The sequence below is a fragment of the Nomascus leucogenys genome, chromosome 10 (assembly GCF_006542625.1).
Source record: "Nomascus leucogenys isolate Asia chromosome 10, Asia_NLE_v1, whole genome shotgun sequence".
Lineage (NCBI taxonomy): Eukaryota > Metazoa > Chordata > Mammalia > Primates > Hylobatidae > Nomascus > Nomascus leucogenys.
The window spans coordinates 11,160,811-11,183,582 of NC_044390.1; the positions used below are offsets into that span (position 1 = coordinate 11,160,811).

The 22,772-nt window shown below is 41.9% G+C and overlaps 2 protein-coding genes across 7 annotated transcripts in view; one reads left to right on the top strand and one right to left on the bottom strand.

Moving 5' to 3' along the window:
- The window catches only part of CEP83 (centrosomal protein 83), a 201,458-nt gene that overhangs the window by 153,272 nt on the left and 25,414 nt on the right, over positions 1 to 22,772 (top strand). The window lies entirely within an intron of this gene.
- PLXNC1 (plexin C1) overlaps positions 522 to 22,772 on the bottom strand; it is a 161,266-nt gene continuing 139,015 nt past the window's right edge. For 3 of the 6 annotated variants that reach the window (XM_003259494.3, XM_030819841.1, XM_030819840.1), the window contains 8 exons: positions 13,690 to 13,744; positions 11,008 to 11,039; positions 10,805 to 10,912; positions 9,434 to 9,597; positions 7,148 to 7,295; positions 4,300 to 4,440; positions 4,145 to 4,219; positions 522 to 3,021 (listed from right to left, as the gene is read on the bottom strand). In XM_003259494.3, the coding sequence (XP_003259542.2) occupies positions 2,917 to 3,021; positions 4,145 to 4,219; positions 4,300 to 4,440; positions 7,148 to 7,295; positions 9,434 to 9,597; positions 10,805 to 10,912; positions 11,008 to 11,039; positions 13,690 to 13,744 (828 nt within the window). In that variant the 3' untranslated portion in view covers positions 522 to 2,916. Of the gene's footprint in view, positions 4,220 to 4,299; positions 4,441 to 7,147; positions 7,296 to 9,433; positions 9,598 to 10,804; positions 10,913 to 11,007; positions 11,040 to 13,689; positions 13,745 to 22,772 lie in introns of all 6 variants that reach the window. The other 3 variants (XR_004031921.1, XR_004031923.1, XR_004031922.1) reach the window with 3 other exon arrangements.

Consider the following 22,772-nt stretch of genomic DNA (forward strand, 5'->3'; position numbering starts at 1 on the left):
AAGTGCAAATAATTAAATCCTATGGCTGTATTAACAAGGGGGCCATTGATTATAAAACTTGAACTCAGGTCCCTTTAAATACCAACATTGTTGGTATTTAACTTTACTTCCCATTACTGTGGATCTAACCAAATAATTATGTGTTTTGTGTCCCTAAGTATGCTCTCATTTTTTTTTGGTCTATACCCATTGGAAGCCTTAATGTGACATCTTTTAGAGGAATTCTGCTGAAATAATTTCATGTTAATGAGGCCAAAGCTCAAGTCTCCCAAATTAAGTGGACTGTTCATCATCCCAAGGTGTTCATAGTCAAAAGTCCCAGTTGATAGTGAAGGCCAGGATTGTAATTGAGCAGTCCTTAGTACCATTTAGCAAACTAGGTTTACTTACTACATAATATAGCTGCTTATTCACAGCATATACAGTGACACCTTATCTCTGAAAAATAATTTCCATGGAGCCACTTAGAATAAAAAATCTATTATAACTAGAAAATTGAAAAAAAAAAAGACAGTCCACAGTTACATCAAAATGTTTATTTTTTGGATATAGACATTTAAAACATTCATCTCCAAGAACAGCTTCAATCAGGTATACAATAAGAAATAGACTTTAAATCCTAATACAGAAAAGGTAACAGAATTTTTTAAATGCTGCTGTAGACACTAGTGTTTGTTAGAAAAAAAAGTTTATAAATGAATTGTTTTGCACCAAAAAAATATGCAAAGAAACTTGAAAATAGAAATTGTTTGCCATTTGTTGCTCTGGTTGCTGTTTAATATAGACCCAGTGACTGATTGATTGTCTTCAGCACACATCTAATTTGGCCATTTACTGCATTTGGCTAATGTGATCCAAAATGTGATCTAGATAGTGCTTTTCACTGGAGGATTGACAAACACGCTACATACATTAGTGAATCTTCATACCACCTCAGTGAGGTAGCTTAGCAATATTATACAGAAATTGAGGCACAAAGAGGTAAGTGACTTGCCCAAAGTTCCCAACAGCACAGTCCCTGGAAGAGGAGGTAACTCTCCACACAGGACTCATGTGCCAGAAAGCTGGACAGGGACACCCTCATGTAGCATTTAGTAAATACTTAGATAAAGCTGTAGCTGATCCTTTGAGTTGAGTTTTCAGTACCCTAAAGAAGGGGAAGTCTTTTGGGCAACTCTCCTACCCTTGGCTCTCAACTCTCCTACTGTTGTTCTCTTATGAACTCCTTCACTTCTTTGAAGACTGTAGCAGCCTTAGATGGGGACCAGACCTCTCACCTTTATTCTGATCTGTCATCTATTTGGTAGTTTTGTTTGTTTGAGGTGTGTCCGTTGGACAGACAATGGTCAAAAGCAACAGGATTGGGAAGGTGCCTATCAGGGTAGTAACTGCTTATTTTCTCTGATCAGTTTGTTGAGGTGTCACCTTTCTCATGCTTTTCCAGATAATACAGAAGCAAAAAGTAATTGCCTTTAAGACAAGCTCATATTTAAATCCTAATGCTCCATACAGTGTTGGTAAATGATTTCAAGGAATATGTGATCGATGTTATTTGACTTGAAAAAATTTCTTTCCTAGATGGGGGATTTGGAGCACCAAGGGTAAAAGGTGCCTGCCACAAGAAAAGCTCAAGGGTTGCCAATTATGCTGTTTACTTCTTCTGGTTTAATAGAAGGAAAACACAGTGGTATTAAAACTGGTCATGAGCAGCAAAAATTCAGGAATAAAAAATCAGCACTAAAAAGACTACAGTATAACTGGATAGAGAATTCTTTAAAAAGAAAGGCATGAATAAAATGGGTATTTTATAATTCTTTCTCCTGCGAGGAATACTTTCAAAAAGTACATAGTAAGACTAAGATACCAAGTTGTATACTAATATTTTTCAGGCCTTGGGCCTCAAATATATATATTTATATATAATACTCCAGTGTGAACAGCAATTCGATGAAATGTAAAATGTATCTTTTTTTTTTTTAAATCACACACAAGTATTCATAACCACAGGGTTCACCAGAAATCTAAAGCAAGGAGACACTCATATAGAAATGGAGTTACTCTTCCACAGATCGTTTTCTGATCAAAGGTTTTGGAACAGAAATGAATTAATGTTTTTTTGTATAATATCCAACATGTCCACTATCAAATACATGTAGTATGAAAAAATAGATGAAGAAAAGGAACATACATTAGGACAAAGTATCTGGTTAAAATGCTGTTCATTTAAATAAAGCCCACTCTCCTTACTTTAGAGCTCCTTGGCGAAATGGAGGTGAGCTTGATGGAGTGCAGTTGATGACCACTGAAAAACACGAGCCCTTTCAACAATGTTGCAACACTGTTAGTTTTTGGTTTAAACACACACACACACTCACAAATGCTAAGTGTACACTACCAAATTCTGCGGTCAGCTTTTCCAAGAACTACTGGGGAAAGTTTCAATGCTGCAAATCCTCGAGGTTGCCCTAACACCCCCACCTTGTTTCCAAATGACTCATTTCACATTTTGTTTGAGCACTGGCAGTATCCCTTTACAATGCAGAGGTGCAGTGTAGCACAAGTGCTACATAGCTGTAGTTTTCAAACAAAACCACTTATATCATTGTGCTTAAGTGGAGACTGTAGTTAACAATACTGACATTCGCTTACTGGCCCTGTATTCTCTGTAAACAAGGAGGCTGTTTGCAACAACCACTTCAACTCTATTTACAGAAGGGTTCCCACGGTATACACACAGGCACAATGGTTGGTATGCTTTCTAAAAGCTGTGCATGTGCCTTGGTCTCTTAAAAAGACAGTGCCCAAAGTGGAACCTATGTGCAAACAAGAAATTAACGACACAGAGTAGCTCAAGCAGCCACTTTGCTCCCAAGTCGTCTGAAGAACTTTGCCAGATTAAGCCAGGCCCCAGAGTGCTTACATCCACTTGCATTTCTTCTTTTCATCAAATAAGACTTTTACATGCAAGAGTTGTTTCTGAGCTTCTTCCAGCCCTCGTTCTCTTTCTAGTTTATTTAGAATCTGTTGACAATTAGAACAGTTATTTTAGATATTGTGGTTTTAGCATTACAATTCTGTTTTTTGCATACCTGATGCTATGAGTGGTAAAATCTGTATGAAACAGATGCCAACATTTTCTTCCATCATTTACATACTCACTTTGCAAGTTGTTTTGCTAAGTCCTTATCACAGGATCAACAATACCTTGGCTTAAAATAGAAGCTCGCAAGAAATACCAACTATTTGCTTACAAATATGGGGCCAGGCTTCCAAGGCCCTGCTTTATGCATTATGTCACAGCCATTCCAAGCACAGCAAGCATTCCTGGGCAGCCAACATGCAGGCAAGTATTTCTCCTTAAATGCAGCAGGCAGGGACATCCTGGTCAGAGAGAGATCCTTCCCTTCCCTCCCATCTGGGCAGTGTAGTCCCTCCTCGTGCTTCCCTTCTCTCCCCTGACCCCTGGAACGAGGGATGCTTATCATGTTTAAGAACTCATTGCCTCTACCCTACCTTAGAGCTTCACTTCATCTTCAAGTAGCAAATGGAATTGGTGAGCTATTCTCACCATTGACATGGATAGCCTGTCCCAGCATGATTGGGGGGGAATCAGGGAAGGGGGAGTTAACATTTGTTTGGAAACAAAGCATCTGATGAATGTGTCTGTTTGAATTTCCAAAGAAAAAAAACCCAGATTAAGGAGAATTAATCATAAAGGAGAATGGTTTATTGAAATAGTCGCTTAAGTTAGAAATATGTCATAATTTCATATAACGATTGAACACAGAATCTAGGCAATTTAACAAGCTTAGCTTTCATTTTTAGCAATCAGGCATAAGCTGACCCCATTTAATAGAGCCACTACTTACTCATCAAAGTTAACTTGAATCAGTGTGACTGTAGGCCCCATGAACTCAAATGTAAATTCAGGCTGGTCCAAATGTGGTCAGCATGATAAAACTGTAAGAGGGGCAGCCATGTGCAGGGTCTGGCTCGGTGCCAGGATCCCCCATCTCAGACAGGCTTCCTGGCTTCCCTTTCTGGCCTTTTGGGATGCCAGAGCTGTTCTGAAACTGACAGAATGCTATAACCACATCCTTGTGCCTGATTCAAAGGTTAAAAACAATGTTATTTAAAATCTTACCTCATCAAAATATTTTACGATGTATTTGTAAATTTCTGTCAAGGCCACTTCTTCATTAAATTCATTTTCGTGTTTCTAAAAGAAAGACTTGTTGAGAGATTCTGAAATGACTTAAAGTAACCAAATATAAGCTTATTTCTGCTTTCTAATGATACCTTAGATTCCTGAGTTAAAAATTCTTCCATTTCTGAGGATGACAATGGAGGCAAATCCCTGATTGCTTTGTAATAAGATTTTACTTCTTCTTTGTAGGTTGGGATATCCTTGGCATAGAGAAGCTTATTAGTTGGTGCTTCCTGGAAAAAAAAAAAAAGCAACCATCACCAAAAGAGTAAAAAAAAAAAAAAAAAAAAAAAAAAAAGATGGGGGAGGAATTTATAATATTCCAATGTAGCTGAACCCCCACCACCAACCAGTTTTACCTCTTGCTAACAAGGCTTCATGCAGTAGGCCTTAAATGTTGTTGACTGAATGACTGACTGCTATCTAGATAGTTCTGGTGAGTCACTGTTATTTTCAGGCAGATTAAATGCTAATATATTCTGCCTTCCTCTCATAAAAGAACTAAAATTATTATTTTTGCATGATTTTGAGTTACTGTAACAATGGAACTTATTTCAATCATAGTTCATTACTAATGGTTGTAAAAAGCCTGAATTAAAACATTTGCTCTCATCCTCAACCACCAGTGAATTTGGCATTTATAAAAGACTTGATTGTAGGTCTGATTGAGCCCTTTATATAACCATGAAACTGGTAAGTAATTGGCAGTGGCAGATTTTCTAGCTTGTCGCTTTTATTTCATTAGATTATAAACATCTTCCAGTTTCTTCAAGGAAGCACATGGTCATTAGTATTGGTGGCTCTGATGTGTGATTTTATAAAGGTTCTCTGGCAGTTTGAATGTTTCTACGTAATTATAACAGTGATATTTAAAAATCAAATATGATTTTATTTTTAAAAGTCATTATTTGTCACAAAACTTTAAAAAATTCTACTCTGGGAAGATAGGTAAGTTAGTGATAGGGCTGATGCCCCAGCCCATGAGGCTGAATCAATGGCTTGATGAATCATTCTGAAGGATGCCTAGAGACTGAGATATTATTGAGATTTTCTCATTTGTCAAATTTAAGTGGAACCCAGAAATCATGCTATCATTCATTCATTCAATAAACATTATTAAGCACTGGAGCAGGCATTGAGAGTACAATGATAAAGACTAGCGGCTGCCCTTGAGAAGCTTACAGTCTAGTTGCAAAGACAGATTTATGAAGTGCTTACTATGATACAAATAATTAGCAGCAGGAGTTGACAAAAAGAGCTGGACAAATCAAAAATCATAATTCTGCTACTTTGTGTGGTTTTATAGGCAAGACTTGTAACCTCCCAGAACATCAATTTTCTCATCTATAAAATGAGGGTAATAATAACTACCTTATTTGGTACTTGTGAGGATTAAGTGAAATGTGTCAAGAACATAATTCATAAACAACTGTTTTTAGTGTGAATAAACATTTAAGTGCCTTTCAGTGTGCTGCATGCTAAGATGAACTTTATTAGTCAAATGAAGAAAGTGCTGTAGGAAATACATTGGGGAAAGTTCACAAAGTAGGCGTATGTAGACTGATCTGAGTCTCCTACAGTTTCTGGTCCTCATTAAGAAATCATATTTGTTGAATGAATAAAATGTTTATGATGAATAAATGGGTAGGATTTTACTAGACAGAGGGATTGTGAGACAGGAGAGATGAGCAAAGGGGTGTGAGAACAAGTTCATGGTGTGAACTTGGGAAAAGTAAAAGCTGTAGCACAGTGGGTATGTGGAGTGTGCAAGAAAACAATGAGGCCAGCAAAGAGGGCTGAAGCCCATCAGGAAGCACTGTGTGGCACTGTGAAGACTTTAGCTGGTAGGTAATGGGAAATAGTTGCAATTTTTAAGAAGCAGACTGACATCATCAGATTTATGTCTTAGAAAGATTATCTGAGAGACAGTGAAAAGGAAAAGTTTAGAAGGATAGGTGGACAGCAGGGGCAAGGACACCAATTAGGAAGCAATTATCCCAGTAGGGACAGGATGAAGGGATAAGGCTAAGTGATAAGGCTAAGGAAGGAGGAGGGAGGGACAGACATTTGAGACAGAAGTGGGTGGTAACCAATAGTTTGGGGATAGAGGTTGGAAGGAAGAGGAGTCAAAGATAACGTTGAGGATTCTACCTTGAGAGACTAGGCAACGCTAGGGAAGACAAAAGTAAAAACAGATTTGTTTTGAAGAAATACTGCTGATAAAGAGTTTAGATTATGACTGGGAGTCTGAGGCACCACCTATGGAACATCAGTCTCCATTCATTCCAGGTACTCTTAAAGTCCTGCCCAAGAACTCCTCCTCAGTGTTCAAAGATCCATTAGGCACGGATATTGCTCAGTTTAGTATGTTTTGGAGGGCTCAAATAAGACCAAAACATCTCTTTCGAAGTTTGCTCTGATTTTTATCTTTCTTTGCGTTCTTGGGACTATTGATCAGCAAAGAAAATCATAGGAAAACAGTACTCATGCTTTGATTAGAAACTGACGAACTGGTATTGTTAGAAATCTTGGGCAAGATTTTCTGTCCCATAAGCAACGTCTTATATTCAAATAGGCATTTTATGTAGATTCAAATAGAATTGATTTAGGCAAATTTCAATAGTTGCATACTTTGGGTTAATAGTTTATCAGCGTCCATAGAATGTTTTTCTAGGAAACAAACGCATACTTTGTGATAAAGTTTTTCACAGGCAGAATTCTGCAGTTGGGTGGGGCTAATTATTTTGTTTTTCACTTTAAAAAATTAGATGAAAAATAATGAGACAGATTTTAAAGAACAGCAAATTTACAGTGGCCCTTGCTATCTCTTTTTAGCTGGTGTAGTTTAGACCAATTGTTTATTATTTGAATGCTTATCAGAAAGACAAGTGTGTCAAACTCATAAGACTACGTATAAGAAATACTCAAGCTGGGCCTTACCTTCCCTAGTTGCTGCTCTGTGAGAGAAAATGCATCCATGAATGCCTGGGCAATCACTGACAAACAGCCGTCTATATGTGGTGTCTTCTTAATGTCAAAGACAAACTGAGGGTTCTTCAGGATGTTTACCCAGAAGCGAAGAGGAAGGCTGTTCAAAGAGAGAATAATCTCTTTTCAAATAGGGCCATTCATGAAGCCAGTGGTCTGTTTATCACAGTTTGTAAATGGGTGTTTTTGTCCTTGTTATTGAAGTATACAACTCTGCTTAGCCAAACATACCAAGAAACAGACAGAAGCGTCACTTGGAGAGAAGAAGAAAGGGTTAACTGGCAGAGCTACTGTAAAAGAAGGATAGAGGAGGGTAAGTTTGAAAGTGGCCATGGACAAGAATTTTCTCCAGATAGCTCTTGATTATATATATAATCTCTCTCACCTGGATTATTTCCCATCTCCTGACAGTTTGTTCTCGCATAACTATCAGCAGTCCTCAACACAGAATCAGACCAATCAGACCATGTCTCTCCTCTGCTCCAACCCTCTGTGGCTCTCCATCTCCCTCTGGATAACACCCTGCATGATCTGGCCCTCCTATCCCACTGCTGCTCACCGCACTCATTCCAACTCTCCTGTACTCCTTGCTGTTCTTCAAGTGGGCCAAGCAAGCACGCGCCTCACAACCTGTGCTCTTGGCGTCTGTCTGCCTGAAACTTTCTTGCCTCAGGTAGTCTCATGGTTTATGCCCTCTCCTTTTTCAAGACTTGGTTCAAGTGTCACCATCTCTGTGAGGCCTTCTCAGATCACCTAGTCCTGACACATACTAGCCTCCTTTCCTACTTTCTCCACTGCACTCATCATCTGCTAATGTACTACCGTTTGCATATTGCATTTAGTGTCTGTCCCCAACTATTAGAATGGGACCTGGACTTTCATCTGTTTTGTTACTATATCTCCAGCACCTAACTGCTTGGCCCATAGTAGGTACTCAAATACCCGAACATGAACTTGGGACTGGTTCAAAGTCCTTCCATTATCTCCTTTTCAACTCTGGCCTAGCTCATTACCTCCACCATATGCTGCTGGGTCTCCCAACAGCTTTACTGTCCTGGCTGCTGCCCCTGCTCCGATGCCACAATCTTCAAGGTGGAATGGTGGCCCTCAGCTCCCAGTCTTGATGTGGGATTGGTTGGGAGTGGCAGGGACTGGAGATAAGAGGCTAGAACAGGCCAGGGGCAGTGGCTCACACCAGTAATCTCACTACTTTGGTAGGCTGAAGCAGGAGGATGGCTTGAGTCCAGGAGTTTGAGACCAGCCTGGGCAAAGTAGTGAGACCTCATCTCACAAAAAGTTTTAAAAACTAGCTGAGTGCGGCGGCATGCTCGTGTAATTCCAGCTACTTGGGAAGCTGAGGTGGGAGAATTGCTTGAGCCCAGTAGGCAGAGGTTGCAGTGAACCGAGATCCCACCACTACACTGCAGCCTGGGCAACAAGAGTGAGACCCTGTCTCAAAAAAAGAGGCTAGAACACAGGAAGAGAAGGGAGCAAGCCAGCGTAGAGAATTGGGATAGGCCTGGATTAAATGGGAGATTAGACCTAGAGCTCTGGAACTTCAGCTTTTGATACTCATTTAAAGTGACCTGGCTGCCTTCAGTGCCTGGAAAGCCTTGAACTTGCACTGAGAAGTTCTACTTCATCATAACTCTGAGTCTTTTCCAGCTCATGCACACAGCATTTCAAAGAGAGATCATGAGCTACATTTCTTGACTGAGGAGGCAAAATTTTGATGCCTTGCCTGTCCTTAAGGTAAAATATAAAACAAAACACAAACTTTCGGCTAATTCTCATAGTATCTGAGTACTGCACTTGATAAAAAAATTTCTGTACAGAATCAGAGTATAGACAGATAGCTTGGAGACTGCAAAGTAACTGATTAGGAACAAAAAATGGTTTATCATAACATTTTTTCTAATGCAAAAATGATATAAAACCACAAATGTTAATTTCTCATTCTTTGCTGGTCAACTTAAATTTGTTTTAACATTCTAGACAAAGTCTTTATGATGCATCAAAGATAACAGTTTATCTTCAAGAATAGGATTCTTGGCATAGGAATGGTTTCCTTTATTGTTTAAAAATAGTAACAGAATAAGAAACTACTTTGACATGATAGCTTACCAAGCCCAAAGATTCTGATATAAATGAATTCTTCTGTAACTATATATGTCTTTCTTTTAGTTAATATTCTGTCCCAGATTCTTGAAAACAGTCAATAATCACCTACATTCCCACCTGTTTGTTTTCCAAATATGTACGACGTCAGGATCTGTGATTTTTTTGTTTTCAGCCTGGGCGTCCAAAAAGTCAAAAAAGTATTTTATAGCAAATGGAGCTCTGCTGTTGGGTAAACTCCAAATGCTTCTAAAAAGTTTTTCAAGCACAGAATGAATTGCCACCTGAAAGACAGACAACATCAGATTTGGGAGATTAAAAACTGTGGTAGTGGTTTTGAAAACATAATAGCAAAAGCAAATCCAAATTCAGGGAAAATAATGTACAAAACAGGGAAAAACAAACTAGAAGAGAAAAATGTAAAATTGTCAAATGTGGCCGGTGCTCACAGTATGGGTCAAAAGTCTTGAAAATCCATGTCCAGGTTTAGATTTGGTTCATAAGCTTTTTGCTGATAACAACATTGTTTAGTCAACTGGGAGGATATCAGAAATCTCTAGCAGTTGAAATGTCAGTTGTAGGGCTGTTTACATAAACCAGGAAGCCACGGATATTTGGCTTTTATTAGTTATGTTCAGCCTGGAAAAGCTCAAGTGATGCTGCTCTGTTCCCAGAATTTTTCCTGTTACATATATTTCTATCATAAGGTTTTATTGTGTACTTTCCAAAGCATTTGAGTATTTTACAAAAGCCAAACAGGCTGAGCTCTGTGGGACAGCTGAGAAAATCAAGAGGCTTGGTCTGTCCTCTGCCCACTAAACAAATCTCCTAAGCTCTAAGCAGATTCTTTGTTATAATCTGAAGAAGGATGCCCACCAAGTTCCTGAGGCCAAGTGTAGATAATAGCATTTATAGTGCTTATCATTCCAGAGGGGGAGAAAAAAAAGATCACCACAGACTTCTGTTAATTCCACTAAAAGCCAGATAAAGTAAAATTTGCTCTCAGTTTAGTATTCCACCGGCTTTCACATCTGACACTTTTATGTGTGAGCAGAATTCTTAATTTTAAAATGAAAAAAATTAAGATTTACTAGGTTTATAGTCATTGACCCTTCCCATCCCCTTCATTTTATTTGCAATTCAAAAAGGGAGTTTTATTGCTCATCTATAATAACAAGTAAACAAAAAGGAATAATTATGCTGTCAACCTAAAAAATAACAATAATAGTGAAATGGTGGGGAAAGAGACTGGGAACAATATTAAATCCCTGACTGAAGATACTACAGTACAAATCTGTAAAGTGCTGTTATCTTTGTAGTGTATAAAAAGAAGAGGAACGGGGCAGGAAGTGTTTACAATTTAAACTTTCATTTTGCTTTGCTAGAAGGCACAAGGGATTTGTAACATTTTCACACTTCAGTGGAAATTAAGTCAAACATATCATACACCCCCTAGGTAGCCATAAAGCGCTCCCAGAACAGTAAGTGTACCTTGGTCGACAGCAGCTTTGTCAGATACATTTCTTTTACTTTGAACTTATGCTTCCCTCGATGTCTCTTTCCTTGCACATCTTGGAATGCTTCCGAATCTGGTAAAATCTGAAGGGAAGACAGCAGAAGCGTTACCCAAGGAGACCATTCATGCTACAGAAGGCATGCAATTCAGTGGTGAGCACAAGAAAGCCTGAACTCACCAAATGGCAGTGGTCATCTGAGTATTCCACATCTGAACACCAGAGAAAGAGGGAGAGAAAGCAGTCCATTAAAAAAAGCAACCATGGGCTAATCGGCCTTCTCATAGAAGGTCCCATTTGTGCTATATACTGAAGTTACTTGAGCTTTTTGACTTGAGCTCTTCATAGCTACATTTTTCCCCCTGCTGCATCTTAAGATCTTAAGAACAGCGTGAAGATGGGACGGGTGAGGGATTGGAGGAGGAAGTAGATTCCCTAGTGATCTCTGATCTCTTGCTGGTAGGAGAGGCTCAAGCCTCATTCATTTAACAAATGTACCTAGAGCACCTATGTGCCAGGGACAACTGGGCATATAGCAATGAATAAGACCTAGTTTCCACCCTGATGGAATTTGCATTCTGGCCAATGAGAGACATCAAACTTCTTCTAGGTACACAATTATTATAACTGATAAAGGTTACAAAGAGAATTATATGCTAAAGAATTAAAAAGAGACCAAATCTAGTCCAGGAGTTTTTGAGGAAGGGATGTTTGAGCTGAATCTAATGAAGAGATAGAGTCAGCTAGGCAAATTGCAGGAAGGCCCAAAGTAGGAAGGAGCTGACCCTTTCTAGGATCTCAAAGGACAATGAGGTGGTGCTCACAGAGCAAGCCAAGAGGAGCGCAGAGTGAGGAAATGTGGCTGTAAAGGGTAAGGGAGTGGTAAATGGAGGGAAGAGAGGAAGTAAGGCATTTGGTTTGTTTGTTTTAAAGTTGAGAGAGGCTCAGTGGCTCACATCTGTCATCCCAGCACTTTGGGAAGCCAAGGCAGGAGGACTGCCTGAGCCCAGGATTTCAAGACCAGCCTGGACAATATAGCGAGACCTCATTTCTACAAAAAATTTTAAAAATTATCTGAGCATGGTAGCACACTCCTGTAATCCCAGCTACTTGGGAGGCTGAAGTGGGAGGATCATTTGAACCCAGGAGGTTGAGGCTTCAGTGAGCCATGATTGTACCACTGCACTCCAGCCTGGGTGACAGCGAGACACTGTCTTAAAAATAAAGATGAGAGAGACTAGCACGTCTTGAAATCCTAATGGAAAACGGGGAGTAGATGGAGAGGCAAAGAAAGTACAGGTGAGAAAAGAGATTACTGGTGGTGTAAGGATACTGAGAAGGTTGGAAAGGATGGTGGACCCAAAGCACAGGTGAGAGACTGGCCTTGAATGGAAGAAGGTCAGCCTACAAGCATCAAGGAAGAAGGCAGGTGCAGGTAGGTTGGTAGGTTTGGTATTGGCTGTTGAGGGACTTCTGGTTAGTTTTCTCTGTAAAGAGTGCAGGGTGAAGTCATCTGCTGAGAGGACAGCTGTGTAGTTCAAATCTTTGAGGAGAGAAGGTAGACATGGACAACCCAGAGTTGAATTGCCCAGAGGAACCCAATGAGAGCAGGCTGTGTGGAGGGCCCTGGTCAACTTGGGTACCGTGAACTTATAGTGACCCCCTGTGTGCCATTATGTGCCTTTCTTCTGTGGCTCCCTAGCTGTAGGGTCAGGAAAGGATAATCGTTGGGTGCATCCAGGGTTGGGATTTTGACAGAGGGGCTGATGATAGGACATAGGTACAGGAGGTTTAGAGTATTAGCAGGATGATAAGATGGTGGCTGTCAGTTGCAATGAATGGAAACTAGCAGCAGTGTTGACTGACTGGAGGGCCCACGAAGAGATCCAAATCTAAGATTCTACTATTCAATCCCCAAATAATAGGCTCTTCAAAAGGCCCAATCTTTGAAACCTAAAAACCACAGCTCTTCCACTTTTCAACACAAAGACACCATCCCCCTTAAGCTGGAATGATAGCAACTCTGTAAGATGGCTTCACCACAGCCCCATGTAGTGATGGAAGGTGGGTTTCCCCAAAGGAGTCCTACCCAATTATCCTGTCTGTATAATCAAGAACCCCACATTCCCTGTTTGTACTGACCAGATGCTCCCTGCTCCTTCTAATAGTGAATCCAGGAGTCAGGAAGCCCTACCTCTGGCTGTGTGTGTGAAAGGAGCCTGTTTGGGAGGAGCTCAGAACCTTTCCAAGGGCTGAGAGCTGATTGTCTTGACTGGGGTATAATTTCTCTGGAGACAAACCTGGAACAGGAATTTCCTGCCCCAGGGCTATGAGGGAAGCAGAAGATCACTTTAGAGACCAGCCTATTGACTTTCCCATAAAAGCTCCCCCTTTAGTTTGTCTCTCTCCAATTTCTGGGAATTTTGCAAGGGCTATCACAGGAGACTTGGACCTTCTAAGTGGATTATCTTGTTTGTTCAGTGCTTGCTGCGGGGCTCTGTGATGATTATCTGTACTCTTCCCTCTCAGTTTTCCAGGGGGAATCTCCTCTGTTAGCCCCCATCCTTCTAAAGGGTTGGAAAAAAGCTATGAGATTCTGCACTGAGTTTAGGGCTATAAAGAGGCAGCCACTTCCTCAGTGCTGGGCAGTCCAGGCCAACCACCATTTATAGTTTCCTTTCCTTCTTGCAGGGATCACATTCTTAGGACTGGAAAGAGATCAAAATGGCTTTTCTCAGCTTTCAGAGAATTACATAGCAACAACTCAATCTCACCTTTGTGACAATACAGATAAGAGAGGCAAAAAGCAATACTTTATAAAGCTAGGTGAGAACAAAAGGTTAACAATATTATATTGGTTACCTGAAGTAAAATTTGCTATCTTCTTAAAGACTTTTATAGTGGATCCATTTGATATCTGAAACCAAAGATCAAAGATATATGAGTTTTCAAAATTTAATGGATTTCTCAACTTCACCCAGGAATTAGATGGCTGGATGGATCTTACATGCTCTCATTTATTAAATCCAATATTTATAAAGAATTACTATGTTCTGGGCACTGTGTTGGAGGCTGGGACTAAATGACAAGCAAGACAGTGTCTCTGTTCTCAAGGGGCTCGTGGTCCTGTGGAGGAGGCTGATGAGGCCATGGGAGGCAGTGGGGTAGTACGCAGAAGGTGGAGGCCAGGAGCCTGTGGGACAGATGGGAGGTGGGCCAGCCCTGGAAGAGGGGAAGACTGAGCTGTTAGGACATTCCCCCCAATTTGCAGAGGTCAGGAAAGACCTAGGCCAGTTTCATTTTTTGAGGTTAAAAAATTGTTACTTGCTATGGACTGAATGTTTGTGTCTCCTCCAGATTCCTATGTTGAAATCCTAATCCCAGTGTGATGGTATTAGGAGGTAGGGCCTTTGGGAGGTGACTGAGTCATGAGGTTGGAGCCCTCATGATGGGAATAGTGCCCTTATAAGAAGAGACACCAGGGCCGGGCGTGGTGCCTCACTCCTGTGATCCCAGCACTTTGGGAGGAAGAAGAGGAGGATCACTTGAGTCCAGGAGTCTTGAGACCAGCCTGGGCAACATAGGGAGACCCCTTTATAAAAAAAAAAATTAAAAATTAGCTGGGCACATTGGTGCACACCTGTAGTCCCAGCTACCTGGGAGGCTGAGGCGAGAGGATCACTTGAGCCCAGGCATTCAAGGCTGCACTGAGCCCTGACTGTGCCACTCTACTCCAGCCTGGGCGACAGAGTGAGACCTTGTCTCTAAACAGAGGAGGAAAAGGAAGAGACAGCAGAGCTTGCATGTCCCCTCTGCTTTCCACTACACAAGGATACAAGAAGACGGCTCTCAGCAAACCAGGAGGAGGGTCCTCACTGAGCTACTAGTACTTTGCCCTGACCGTGAACTTCCAGTATCTGGAACTGTAAGGAACAAATGTTTAAGCCACCCAGTCAATGGTATTCTGTTATAGCAGCCCTAACTGACTATGACACTACTCTATTAAGAAATGCTGAAACGGGTTTTCAGAAATTGTGGTATATAAAGTTGGTGTCTACCCTATGACAGAGCCATTTCACATGTAGGCCCTTAGTCCACAGAAATAAGTATAAATCCTGATTGGGAGCTATTTGTAATTGTCCCATACTGGAAACAACTCAAACATCCATCATTAGAATGAATAATTTGGGGCATATTCATACAACAGATTATAAAACAATGAAAATGAGCAAACTACTGTTACACGCCACATGGGTAAATCTTACAATCATAATGCTGAGCAGAAGAAGCTCGACAGAAAAGAAAGTATACTGACTGATTCCATTTACATAGAGCTTGAAAAAAAAGCCCAAACAGTCAAAACTATCATGTTAGATATTTGGAGAAGAGAGCAGCGGTAGTGATTAGGAAAGGCCAGGAGAGGGCTTCTATTTTTTGACATGGGTGGTAGTTTCAGGATATGCTCACTTGATGATAATTCATCCAGCAGTATGCTTATAATTTGTTTTTCTGTAGGTATATACAGGTTGAGCATCCCTAATCCGAAAATTCAAAACGCTGCAAAATCTGAAACTTCTGGGTGCTGACATGGTGCCACAAGTGGAAAATTCCACACCTGAACTCATGATAGCATGTGACAGTCAAAACCCAATAAAAACTTTGATTTGTGCACAAATTATATAAAATTACCTTCAGGCTCTGTGTATAAGGTGTATATGAAACATAAATTCTGTGTTTAAACATGGGTCTTGTCCCCAAAATATTTCATTATGTGTATGCAAATACTCTAAAATCCAAGCAAATTCCAAAATCTGAAATACTTTTGGTTCCAAGCATTTTGGATAAGGGATATTCAACCTGTGACATTTTTTCAAAAGCTTGTAAAATCACAAAATTTGCATATACTTTTTAATAAAAGCTTTGAAATGTAAGCATAACATGTGGGACATGCTTAACTTTTGCTAATATTAAGTGTACAGCTCAATGACTATTCACATTAAATATATACTGGCATAACCACCACCTTTATCAAGATATAAAATATTGCAAGGTCCTGAAAAGTGCTCCCATTGTCCCTTCCGAGACAATGACCACCCCATCTTCATCCAGAAGTAATTACTTTTCTGTCTTCCATCACCATTTATGAATTTTGCCTGTTCTTGGGTATCATATAAATAGAATCATACAGTATGTACTGTGTCTAGATTTTGAGGGTCAATATAAGGTCTGTGACATTTATTCCTGTTGCAACTACAAGTAGTTCATTCTTTATTACTATGTGTTCATGTAGTATGAATATACTACCAAAAATTGCCATACAATAAAAGGAAAGAATTACCAATACATGCTACAGCATGGATGAACTGCAAAAACATGCGAAGAAGCCAGTCACAAAAGACCACATATTGTATGGTCCTATTTATATGAAATGTCTATAAAGATGGGAGCAGTAGACACGAGGGACTCCAAAAGCGGGGAGGGGGCTGGGGCAAGGGCTGAAAAAGTTCCTATTGGGTACTATGTTCACTGGGTGATGGGATCAATAGAAGCCCACATCTCAGCATCATGCAGTATACCCTTGTAGCAAACCTGCACATGTACCCATGAATCTAAAACAAAAGAATATATGAAATGTCCAAAATGGGCAAATTTATACAGATAGATCATAGATTACTAGTTGGCTAAGGCAGAGGTGGGGGAAATAAGGAGTGACTGTTAATAAATTCAAGGTTTCTTCAAGAGGGATGAAAATGTTCTAAAATTAGGTTGTGGCAATGCTTGCTCAATTCTGTAAGTATACCTAAAACCATTGCATTGTATACTTTAAACGAATTAGCTTTATGGTAATATAAATTATATTTTGGCTGGACACAGTGGCTCATGACTGTAATCCCAGCTCTCTGGGAAGCCGAGGCAGTAGGATTACTTGATCCTAGGAGTTCAAGACCAGCCTGGGGAACTCAGATCCCCATCTCTCCTCAAAAAAAAAAAAAAAAGCGCTGAGCATTGTGGCACATGCCTATAGTCCCAGCTGAGGCAGGAGGATGGCTTGAGCCTGGGAGGTCAAGGCTGCAGTGAGCCATGATTGTGCCACTGCACTCCAGCCTGGGCAACAGAGCAAGACCCTGTCTCAAAAATTATGCTTCAATAGAACTGATAAGAATTGCCACAGATTTTAAATGTATACATTTGACAAAGAAAGCCCTCTGTATATAATGCCTCCTTTGGAGTTAAAGTCAAGCGTTCTCACCTGAGACCTTTTGGTACCGTGGAGACCAGGGTCAAGTGGCCCTACAGTGCCCCTCCCCCACACCCTGATGGGCACTCGCAAATCCCCAGGCAAGGAAGTGCCCTTCGGGCAGAGGGGGACAAAGATGCCAAGATGCTGGGGGCAGGCCTGGCTCTGTGGGAAGAGGGGCTCATTCACAAAATTACAAGACAGAGGGGTGGCAAGGAGGCAGGTCAGAGATCCACAAATCCCCTTCATTCTGGAACTGTTTCTGGAGGACTGACCCTGTCACTTCTGAACCTTATCAGCTAAGTGACTTTTCCCTCCACTCTAAAGCTCGAAAGCTATTCTCAATTCTACTATTAATTTGGACCTTGCCTTCCCAGTTTGGAAAGAGTGGAAACCTAGAATTTCTCTTCTGGCTTGCTACACATTGGTTATCAGAATGTACAAGCCCACCTAGCAAGCACCAAAGGATTAAAACCTAATCTCCTTCAGGTTACACCCACAGGGAGGAACACAGAGCAAGAGCCAGCCCTCAAGAGGCCCTTAAACAGCTGTCCAGCCAGCTGTGTCCAGCAAGCCGCTAAGTTTAGGCCAGAGGCCTCCAACTGCTGGTGTGCATGATATCTTGGTGGTGGGGTGGGGGCAGCACTGGGCAGGGGCCGGCTGGGGCCATCAGGCCTCTGCAAAGTGTCTCCAGCAGGGATTCTTAACTCTTACTGAGCTCTTCCACTCTGCTTCTATTACCGAGCATCCTCTCCTTTTCCCCTTGAGCTATTCATTGTTTGCTGGCTGATTTTTCAATTCTCCTCCACATTTGATGCAATTAAAGTAAATGCTCTGTGCAGGCACCCACTTAGCAATACTCAGACACCGAGTTTATGAGAAGTTTCGAACATAGTTACAAAATTCCTCCCCACGAAGAGCTGGATATGCTCTGTTTCTAAGCCAATAAATATCTTTTTATAAAAGGAAGCTGGTGATTCATTCTGGGTAATTGTCAAAGAATGAATCCCAAATGTCTCCCATTGAGTGTTGAGCCAATACTTCACTACTGTCAGACGCTTTGTTTTGCCAAAAGCGAGCACCCTTACTCTATAATCACAAACACCGTGGATGGGCCTTCTGATAAGGAGCGCTGCCAAAAGTTCAAATGTCTCTTCAAGAGCTGGCAACAGCCCGCTGCCAGTGCTGTGCTCAGGCATTAAGATAGCATAGACACAGCTTGTACCAAGGAAATTTTACTCTGAAATTATCTCCCAAGAGCAAGTGTAGAAACATTTTATTAGTGGATCAGTGTGTGTGTGTGAGCATGTATGTATGAGTGCATTTCTAACTTTCACAGCTGCTCTGGAGCTGGAACATTTCCCCCATGTGACACCTTAACACGATTATAAAGACAGAAAAATAGTTTATTTACAGATGTTTGTGGGGGAAAGGTTTCCGTTTTCTTTTTAGCGCAAGTCAGCTGCTGCTGAGGTAAGGACAGAAATGCCTTTTTGAAAAGTGCCCTGGAATGCAGAGTGTTAAAAAGATGATGCCGTTTGTTCCATCTGAGGAGCTCCAAATGCTCTTCTAAGAGTGACTCATTAATCGTCCCCTAGTCCTGTGAGGCAGGGAGCGTCCTCTGGGCCCCTACTTTAGGGATGAAAACCAAATCAAATCAAAGAAAGATTAATGTCACTAGATGGATCTGCAGCAGGATTGTTTCTCCAGCCCAGAGCAGAACTGGTATGCACGGCAATTTCAAATTAAATTCCTTCCAGTCTCACAGTGTTCCAGGATTCGATGTGACAACAGGCGATTCCCCTCCAATCATCAATGGAGGGGAATTGGGGCCACCCCATGTTAGAAGTGGCAGAGATGACTGTAGACTTTCCCATCATTAGAATGATGAGTTTTAACCACTCAGGGAGAAACAGACCCATATCAACAACTTAAAGTCATTTCTAAAATAAGCAGGAGCTGCACATCCTCCAAACCATTTGCAAGTGAAGGTAAGATTTCTTTATAAGATACCATGTTTACGGCATAGCTTAGAGAGAATTCCATGAAAAGAGATTTTCTAGAAATGTAAGGTTGAACTTATGTGTAACCTTATGAAACTACCACTTTTGTAGGTAAAAATGGTCACCTATGGACAATTTCATATGGCTCCACCTAAGAGAAATGCTAGCATTGTAGCTATAAATTTTATGAAAAATTATGAATATGTTCTGAATATTGTGATAATTTAAAGAAAAAATCTGAAAACATGAGAATCAAATCACTACACAGAAACTCTGATTGAAATCTCTCATTCCTGAAATCACCTTTTCTGCTGAAACAATATTATGTGAAAACAGAATTCTATTCCACATGCTGTCCCAGCAGCCACGCGCCAATATTGCTCTCCCTCTGTCAATATCGTCTTCTCCCTCAGCTCTTCTCACTGATGTCCCAAGGCTGGAAACTGATGAAAACAAAATCTTGTTTCTCAGGGCTTGAGGGATAACCTTGCTGAGTCCTTCAGCACAGGGGTTCACCAGTGCATTGGAAGGGGCCGTCAGAACATCCTCTACAGGCTGGTCAAATCACACAGAAGGTTCTGGACATCCAGGGGAGGGCTTACAGGATGCTGGAAACCAGAGAAAATGCCACAGGGCTCCTGCTTCTTTCTCTCGTTTACTTGAAATTAACCTTCAGGCCACTAGCCAGCTCCCTAGTGATAGCCTATTAGTGATAGCCCTGAGACTGTCTTCCTCCTGAGGGAGTTGGGGCACCAAGAATGTGTGGGAAACTACGAAGACCTGAACACTTAAGACTCAAGAGTGATCCAGTTGGGTTGGAGTTGTCAGAGCCCAGATGCCTGAGAGAGGCTCCCTTTGGATGAAGGTAACTGTCATCTTCACGGACTGCTGGCCAAAAAGAGGGTTAAAGTAGAAGTAGGGAAGCATTTTGATAAACTCCCAGACACGAGATTCGCCCTGGGATTTTAAGAGAAGTCACCCTTTATGAATTTGACATCAGAGAATGTAACTACCAGGATTTCTCCTCAGTCAGGCCCAGTTCTCTAGCCAGGCTACCTCGGAGGTTAGGAGCATGGGCTGAAAGCCTGGATCTGGGGAAGGTATCCCTCAGGCGCTGCGCAGAGCCGCAGTCTCTAGAGTGCTTATTTCGTCTGCTTTCAGCCTTGAGGCATCAGTGAAGGAGCTCTGTGACTCTGGCCAAGTTTCTTAGCCTCCCTGGGCCTCAGAATGGGGTTGATCGTATTCACCTCATGGAGCGGTAAAGACGACGGAAAGAGCTGCTATTGGTCAAAGCCCTAGAACAGTGCCCAGTACACAAGAAGCATTGTACGTGTTTGTTAAATGAGTATCTAAAGACATTCACACTGCAACAGACCTTTAGTGATTGTCCAGTCCCTTTTAGTGTCACAGATGATGGACTTGACCAGCAGGATTGCTGACCTTACTTAACAGACCCTTTGGGACATTCCTATGAGCTTTAAATATCTTTTGAATTACAAATTTGTTAGCAATGACCACTTCTGCATTAGTACACATCTGTTAACGACAGTGGTTAAACAACTTTTCTGCCTCTCAAAACCTTGCAGCTCAGAACTCGAAGTGTGATCTTTAGAGAAAATTTCCTGCCCAACGCCTGTCCTGCACACTCGCCGCCACTCCATAGCAGGGTGCGGGTGCGATAACTTGGCCCAGGCAAAGGTCACAGCAGGGTGCGAGTGAGAGGAAAAAGGCTGGACCCCGGAGAAACCACCCTGCCACAGTCCTAGGGGACGAGCATGCCCCACTCCCTGAACATGCAGGTGCACATGCCCCAGAACCTGTTAGCACCAGAGCAAAGCACAGTCCCCTTCATAGTCAACACAGAATGACATCCAGTTAAGGAAGTGCGCCGGGAGGGTTTAATTATAGGGGAGAAAGACTCCTCTGGCTTCATGTGTAAAGACATGCTTAACCCTTTGTCTGCACAGGACAGAATGACACTGGAACAGAAATGCACCCTCCTTCTGTGTTCATCAGATGGAAAATGGGAGTAAGGAAAGCACCTGCCTCCCAGGGTTTTTGTGGAGATTAATTGAGCTAATGCGCGTGAGCAGTGCCAGGCACTGGCTGCCATGGTTATCGTCATGGAAGGCAATTCCCCGGTGCTGGGGGTTGCCAAGGGTGTCAGCCAGTAGGTGACAGGGCCCTGCCAGCAATGTGGGGCTCTGGGGGCTGCATCTAGTCCATGAGATGCTATATTTTTGTCATGCCCTCAAATCCCCTCTAGAAACCTGTTCTTCAAATGTGCTGAGAGTAAATCATTCAGAGGAGACCAGCTACACTCTGTTTGCCCTAAGGACAGACAAGGAAAGAAGAAACAGGCTGGCCCTCCAACAGCAGGGACTTTGTTTAGATAGTAGAAGGAACTGGCCATCACTACAGATTAACTTTAAAACCTAACTAATATGGACTAATTGGAGGGAGGTGAGTCTGATTCACTTAAAACTCTGAATTAGACCCTATTTTTAAATGAATTTTTTTTTTTTTTTTTTTTTTTTTTTTGCTTTTAAGCACATACAGTGACTCAAACTAGGGTACTTTAGTAAATGAATAAGAGTGATAATTAGCATCTTGTCTCTTTGGAGGGAAATGCTAGCGCTCAAGAGAAAATGTTTTCTTTAACGAAAGGGTAAAAGCAAACTTCAGCCCAGCCCTGTCAAATTACTCCCAAATTTTGAGTCTGCGGAGGCGCTGCTTAATCAAGTATAGATGTAGGTGGCTGAGGGTGGTGGGGGATGATTTTCTCCAAGCAGCCTTTAAAAAACAGGGCTTTTGAGATGGTCCAGGCATAGAGAACATGGAGCCGAATGACCTCCCGTTTCCTTCAGGCTCTCTGGTTTATTTGCCTTATGGCTTAGCTTTCTAAACATAAGGAGAATCCTTTAAGCCTTCATGTCCTAGACTTGTCATTTATTACCACCATGCAGCAACACTGGGGTATGAGGCCAATAAATCATTTGGACGGGAAGTGACTACAGGCCGGATTAATTTCATTATCATCCTTAAGCAGATAGGTGTCTAGCACGGCCGATGTCTGCAGTGAAGACTGATGTTCTATCTCTCCTGACAGGCCTTCCCCTTGCCTTGCAGACAGCTGTGGTGGTTCTTCATTCTCCCTGCTGGAGAGACTTGCCCTGCCTCCTCCTATTAATGGCAGTGAGTAGCCCCATCCCCTGCCTCTGCAGCCCACCATGCCCCACAGTGGCCGAGGGATGCTGAGAAGCCTGGCAGGGGAGGCACAGCTGAGCAAGACAAGAACTCCAGGCAACAGCACCAGAGGAGGGCCTTGGAGTCTGTGTCCTCTCCTAACTCATCAAGACAAGCCTGCCACCCAGACACAGGGAGAGGTGCTGGCTTGCAGGTCTAGAACCCTGAACTGATGCCATGATAAGCACTTCCACCCAGCAGGGCAGCATCTCTGACTCCGACCTCCTCCTGGCCATTACCTTCCCTCTGGGGCTGTGTTTTTCCAAATACAGCCAAAGATGCCCCTTATTCCTGAGCCCAAGAATACACACTTTTAGCAAACTCCCTGGGGATTTTTACAAACTCCAAAAGCTAAGAACGACTGCTCTTGGCAAGATGATTCCAGGGTTGGCAAGTCTGCGCTATAGGAGAGTGAGCACAGGGGCCTGCAGCTTTCTCTGCTAGACTCCCTCCAGCAA